This window comes from Pygoscelis adeliae, unplaced genomic scaffold, assembly GCF_000699105.1.
Source record: "Pygoscelis adeliae isolate BGI_AS28 unplaced genomic scaffold, ASM69910v1 Scaffold25, whole genome shotgun sequence".
In the NCBI taxonomy this organism is placed as follows: domain Eukaryota; kingdom Metazoa; phylum Chordata; class Aves; order Sphenisciformes; family Spheniscidae; genus Pygoscelis; species Pygoscelis adeliae.
Genome location: NW_008824808.1, coordinates 1,210,242 through 1,216,898, shown reverse-complemented (window position 1 = coordinate 1,216,898; position 6,657 = coordinate 1,210,242). Strand labels below are relative to the sequence as shown.

At 40.2% G+C, this 6,657-nt stretch overlaps 2 protein-coding genes across 2 annotated transcripts in view; one reads left to right on the top strand and one right to left on the bottom strand.

Moving 5' to 3' along the window:
• Positions 1 to 1,710, bottom strand: part of DYNC1LI1 (dynein, cytoplasmic 1, light intermediate chain 1) — a 55,486-nt gene extending 53,776 nt beyond the window's left edge. The window contains exon 1 of the mRNA XM_009324206.1: positions 1,609 to 1,710. Coding sequence (XP_009322481.1) covers positions 1,609 to 1,710 — 102 coding nt within the window. The remainder of the gene's footprint in view (positions 1 to 1,608) is intronic.
• Positions 1,711 to 1,925: 215 nt separating this feature from the next.
• CNOT10 (CCR4-NOT transcription complex, subunit 10) overlaps positions 1,926 to 6,657 on the top strand; it is a 33,911-nt gene continuing 29,179 nt past the window's right edge. Inside the window, exons 1-2 of the mRNA XM_009324205.1 lie at positions 1,926 to 1,962; positions 5,062 to 5,153. Of these exons, the coding sequence (XP_009322480.1) occupies positions 1,926 to 1,962; positions 5,062 to 5,153 (129 nt within the window). The remainder of the gene's footprint in view (positions 1,963 to 5,061; positions 5,154 to 6,657) is intronic.

The following is a 6,657-nucleotide window of genomic DNA, read 5'->3' as shown; positions in this document are numbered from 1 at the left end:
CGTGTGGGGACGGGGCCCTCCGTGCCCTCGGCGAGGGGGGGCTGAGCTGCTGCGCCCTCCTGGCCTGGAAGGGCTGGGTGGGAGGGCATTATGGACGTATTGGAGGGGGTGGGTGTCTCCCAGAGCTTAATAACCACTCGAGAAGTTGAGCTTCTGGGTTAATTCGTTAAACTGGGGCATTCGGAAGGCGCTGGGGAGATTTGAATGTTTCGTGTTGCTACTTAATCTCTGGAGTTCAGTCCCATTCCCTCTGAGTTGCCGCTTTGGTTTCAGGGGATGAGTGGGTCTTTCCTAAACTCGGGCCTGAAAAGACACTGTAGAGAGAAATCACCGAGATTAAAAAAGAAATCATCTTTTGGTAAACACCCAAAATAAATCTCAAGTACAGTTGCTGTGTGACTCATTAGCATCGATAAGCTACTGCTCATCCATCTCCCGTAAGACTACCCTTCATGCAAGAAGTCCTCTTTGTAGGAAAGGTCCTTCTCTCAGATGGTGGGTCAGTGGGGATGGAGAAGAGGGCGATGTGGAGGAAAGCCAAAGGGATCTACTTGTGTTCTTTGTTTTTTTCAGTTGGTTTTATGTGGTGGCAGCATTATTTAAAATTGCCTCAAGCATTTTTTCTCTGGATGCTAAATATGAAACTCCTCAGTATCTGAAAATGGTTATGGGAAAAATTAGTGTATGGTACTGAGTGATGTGTACTAAACTATCCTGTGCTTGTTTATAAGCACTGTAAGCGTCTCCTAAACTACAAGAAAAAAATTGGCATTAAGGTTTTTTTGTTGTTGTTCTTGGAAGTGTTGAAAGAACTTTTCAGTTGTATTTGCTTAAAAGAAAAGTATGTGCCCAGATGAATCAGAGAGGTGAGCTATGGCAAGATATTCTACATACTGTACTTGTTCATAGCAGTGAGTTACAAATAGCTTTCCACTGAAAAGTGTTTGCTTTTTATTGTACAGCATTGAAGAAGCCTGTTGTATTTATACTAGTGGCACAGTGCTTCATATAAAAACGTAGTCTTGGTGCCACAAACTGTCATTATCTTATAAAGGCTGAACACTCTGGCTGGTCTTCATACCCTTCAAAATGCTTTTGGAGCAAGAGTCATGTGATAGATTCCTCCCCTTCCAAAGAAGAGATTATCCCCCTGCCTGTAGAGTTTGGAAATAAAAAGTAATTCCAGAGTTGCTCTGGTATTCAACAGCGTAGTTCGTGCAAGATGTAATTTACAGGGCCTAGGAACGAGAGAGCTCAGGAACAGCAGTCCTTGGAGATATGGAGAACAGGTATGAGAAGGATAATGATTGCAGTCACTCTCCAGGTGGCTTCGGGTATGTGTATGTGGGAGATACGGCTTCTTGTTGCTTATGTGATCTTGTGGCAGCAAGCTGATGAGGAGAGCAATCTCCCTTTTCAGGTGGCAGCATCATGCTTTTCCTTGTTCTCCTCTCGTACAGCCAGTTTTCCCAAAGTTCTGCTGTGCACCGTGATGTAACTTCTCCAGTAGGAACAACTGCCTGCTTGTGCAAAGCAAACAAGCCTCCGTGACGTAGCGTTTCTGCTGCTCAGCCCCAGGATTGCTAACTAGGAAGATAATCTCCTGACCTGCTTCTTTAACTTCAAACTCAGTGCAGCAGCTTCCTCCAGATCAAAATCCGAGCAGTTGATTTTCACATCCTTTTCCAGGTTGCCCCTTTTGCCCCTCATCACTAGCCTGACAAGTATTAGTTTTAGAGTTGCTCTGTACTTGTGAAAGTTGGACAAAATGTTAAACAGGTCCATGTGTAAATACAATTTACAGAGATAAATCGAGTCCTGTCATTTGTAAAGCAGAGAATCTGCACTGTTTCTGATAATTGTAGCTACTGTATGGGCAGGAGCATGTTGGTAGTGACCGGTGTGCCGTGTGTTACCCACACCACATGCTTCTGCAAGAACGCCGAAGATCCCTGGATCTGGGTGAGCAAGTGGCACGCTGTATGTTTTGCAGGGAACAATGCACCTACCTGTTTCATTTTCAAATGCCTCAAGAAATATGGAAATAATAGTTTTATTTGCAAGCACTTGATAGCCGTTTGCAGCCAAGAGAGCAAGAGTACTTTTTTTTTCCTCCCGCCATTTAAATGGAATTGGAAGGTTCTTTTTGGTGTCTTGGGCCAGCCAGCTTTTAGGTGACTCCTGTCTGTGGGATCTCTCGATAATAAAGATCAACTGAAGCAGCAGAACCTGGTCTAAACAAGAGTGGCAGGATTACAGTGGATTAGAAGGACCTTTAGCTCTTTAACAGGTTTCAAGTGTGTTTGAACCAAAAGGGTAGAGAGTAGCCAAAGTGGTTTTTTTCAAAGGAAAGAGCTATGCTGTGAGCTACATCAGCTGGACTTTAGTTTTGTTCTTTCTTGATAAGCTTCCAGTTCAGGTTTCGCAAACCTGCTTTGTTTACTGAGTTGTAGTATTAAAGTAGTCCCCAGTTTCATTTTGTTGTGTTAATGTACCAGCAGCCTTAGAGACATAGTGAAATCTGTAGACCTGTCCTGGTTTTTCCCTAGGAAATACATCACAGCTATATAAGTGATGCTTTTATTACACAACTTAGACAACAGTCTCTTTGGTTTATCTTTCACTTAGCTGAAGACATTTTACTTCAGGATTCAGACTTCCACCTTCGTTTGAGATGCTTGTTTTACGAACTTGCATACAATGGCAGTAATCAGTAATGCACTTGGTAGGTGATGGCACTCTGCTAGGTAAACCTGGGTGCGAGGAAGCTCTCCACCAGACTGAGCGTTATCAACTTCAAAAGTTTGAGAGTCCCCAGTCTCTGCACTGTGGATACTTCTACTAGCATAATCTGAAAGGCAGTAAAGCAGGTAATGTAACTATTAGCATGAAAAGTCTGAGGGGAAAATGGGTTTGCTTATTTGCTGCTGTTCTAGAGATCCTTGGAGGGTGTTAGCTTTCTGCTCAGCTGTACAACCATGAGATTTAGAGCAGGAATCAGATCTATTCTATATTTAGCTTGAAGGAGAGGTGCTTCTTGTTCCTTTCCTTTTTTGCTGCGGAAAACCTTGACACATCAAAAATTTTCTGAGCTTTTTTGTGTTTTAATTTTCTCTCCTGCCTTTCCCTATCAAGGAAAAGGCAGTGCAAGTGGTGCTGATCAATCCCTTATGCACAGTCAGATTTTATAGCAGGTGCATGCGGTTCTGTAGCCCCCTGAGGATCTATCCCTCCACAGTACTGAAATTGCTGAATCCTGAATTTTGTCTAAATCACAGTGGGTTACTTTGTAACTTGCGGGTGTAAGGTTGTTGGGATTTTAAAATCTCGGCTTCGTTGGCATCTTGATGCAGGATGGAAGTCACAACCAAATATTTATAGTTCTTGCTCAATGTGTTCTTGCATAGGGCAATGGAAAGGGTCTCACTATGTTCCCAGCAACAAGCACAAACTATAAATAGATTACTAAGTCTGCTTTATTCCTACTGTGGATGTTAACTGATGAATCTTCTGAAGTTTGATTGCACCTTACTGTTGTTGTCTGTCTTATCATACTTGTAAATTTTCATAGTCAGTCAGTAGCAGATGGTCCAGATAGAATGGTGATGATGAGGAATGGATTTTGCAGGGGAGCTCATAGATAAGTGTTTTCATTTGTTCAAACTGAAAACAAAGTTAGCAGAGTTTGCATTACACCCTCCAATTCTAGGAAGAGAAAGAAGCATTGAATTTACAAAGCCTACCTAGCCTATTAAGATAGCAAAATGCAGGTTGCAGCAAAGCTTCCACTGTGAAATTCAAAAAATTATCTGCAAAAGTGGAAACTGTTGCTGGTTTATAAAGTCTTTGTTTCAAAAACATGAAATTACTTTTGCATGTTCTAGCACATGGGTTAATGATTTGAGAAATAAGCTCTCTGGTGTGGTGGTTGTGTGGTGTTTTGGGTTGGTTTTTTTTTTCCCTCCAGTAGTTTGTGTTTGGTACAAGGAAAGGTTTGGTGGGGTATTTTTCAGCTTCTTTGAGATGGAATGTCTGTACTGTAGTTTTTAATGCAACTTCACTGAATTCTTAATTACACAGTGACAAAAGGGTTCAGTAGACTCCTTTCTGAAAAATATGCTCAACAGTGACTGAAAGGTAAAACGTTAGGAATTCTATGTAAATGAAATTGAAGACAATTAAAACCTCATTATATTACTATATAAATGCTCAAAGGGACCACCATCATAATTGCTACATGCTGTTCTTGTTGTCTTAATCTGGAAAAGGAAATAGTAGAACTGGAGAAGGTCCTGGGAAAAAAAAAAGGTGTGAGGAAGATGCAGAATAAACCGTGCCTGCTCACCTTGGAGGAGAGATGCTTCAAAGAAAGATCTGTAAGATCAGGAGTGAGGCTGAAGAAGTGAATAGGCAGCATTTGCTCGTGTCTTGCAGTATAATCACTAGATAGCATTTGATGGAGTATACTGAAGAGTACAAAAGTATAGAGAGTTTTAAAAAAAATAAAGTATCAGGTCTGTCAGTGATTATTAACAACGATGGTTTGATTGCAGCCTCTTATTTAGGGAGACTTATTCTTCCAAAGCAGGGAGCTGGGTGGAAGTTCCAGTGTTTGCTCTGTTTTTTGTTGTTCCCTAAAGCATCCCTTGCTTGCTGTTTAGGAAGCAGCATACAGGATGCATGGGTTTTTCATCTAACCCAGCGTGGTACTTACTTTATGATGTGTGGCCTTCACTGCTAATTTTTGTGCAAATAAAGCCAATCCTAGTGTATGGCTGCAGCTTTAAAGAGAAATCTCAAATGTATGCATTGTCAGTTAACTTACAGGACTTTGATTATTCATTGAGCACAGTAATTTAGCTAGGATTATTACATTTACATTTTATGGAGAGGAATTCACTAGGAGTATAGGCTAATGAGATATTTTAGTGTAGTAGGGAGTGCTGCAGTTATCTGGAAGGTTACTTGTACTGGCAGGAGGATCTTGAGAACTGGAAGAAACAAAATTTTTAAGCTGAATAAATTTGCAAACTTTCTTGTAATCTTCTGTCCACTTTACAGATCAAGGTACTGAGAAACATGAAGGAGCAGGCACTTCTGGGATTACTGATCAGGAAAAGGAATTGTCGAGCAGTGCATTACAAGCTTTTCTGGTAAGACAAAGCCAAACTTTGAGACTTCTAATTTACCACATAACTGCTAAATGGGCTTATATAATTCTTTTTCCTGTTTCTGTAACACAGTTGCAAAGGTATTAACAGGATATTATACCAAAAGTAACACTAGTTTTTTTTATAAAGCCAGCACATGCATTTTCTGTCTGCTGTGATGTGAGAAGACTGAAGGGGATACTTGAATGAAGTGCGCGAGAGCACATTTAATCTCCTTTCTCAAACTTAGTAGCCTTAAAAGCTGTATAATGAGTTAATTAGAAGAAGCAGGCTGCTATTCTGTATGAGTGTTGGAAATGCATGATCTCTCTGAAGAATTAATCGCTTCGAGCTAAAAATGTTGTGTTAAAGGGTTTAAAGGAGCCATGTGTATTACAAAACAGCAACCAAACAAACCTTTTTCATTTTAGCATCTTTCTATATTCTTTCACAAAAAGCATCGTATACTGTTCTGTCACTTTGCATTAAAACACGTTGCTCAACATATAATATCTACAGGCAGTGTTAGCTACCTATTTTGTTTTTCTTGGAAGATTTTTTTGTGTGTTAAAATTCAGGTACCAGGTCTTTCAGTTTACTTCTTTCTTTGTATTGTCTCCTAACTTTATTTAGTGTAGGAAATGACAGGAAGTATAATTGCTTTTCCTTTCAATTGTTGTATCTCTGTCTCCACAATGCTTTGCATAATTTAGTTTTGGATGTGTTAAATAGATCAGGGGAAGAATTTAAATACTGTCTTTGAGATTCCTGTTTGTGTGTTTCACTTGTTACTTTTATTTTGTCTGGAATGTTGCTACATGAAGTGCATGCAGTTGGTCCTTAAACTGACTACAGCTGATGTTGTTCACTGATGTCGTCTTGAGTGCTTTCCAGCTCAATAGTTCTTTTTCAATAACTTTTTGCTCATTGACATCTGATCCTGAGAACTGAAGGCATAGGAGAGGGTTGCCTGTTTTCCACCTTTCCCACAGATCTACATGCCTAAAATACTTTTGATCTGTTGACAACTTCATCTTTAGTTTTTACACTGAACCAGTGTATCTTGTTTATCTCTTTTTCTTGCTGTATGAACTCCCTAAGTTTATGATGATGTGAGGCGGTGACAGATGTCAGTGGAATTAATCTGGTGCCTTGTTTGCCAATTTTGCTTGCTATTGAGTTGCTTTAAATAGCTTTGTGGACTGCCTTGCATGCTGCTTTATCACACTGCACTTCCAATTTCTGTCTTGATAGAACTACTATAAAATTGTATATTATATTCTAGATCCTGTCTAATAGAGTAGATTAAAGGACTGTTGGCTGAGGAAAAACATCACAAAATAAGCTGAGCATGTAAGGGTTCAAAGTTTTTAGTCCAACCGTGGTTATAAGCCTTGTGGCTGTGATCTGAAAGCTACTCCTGTTGAAGAGAAGCTCTGAGTGTGAACGCATGAAGAAAATCATTGGGAGATGAACTGTCTCAATTAAAGAGCATGCCAGCGGTTCA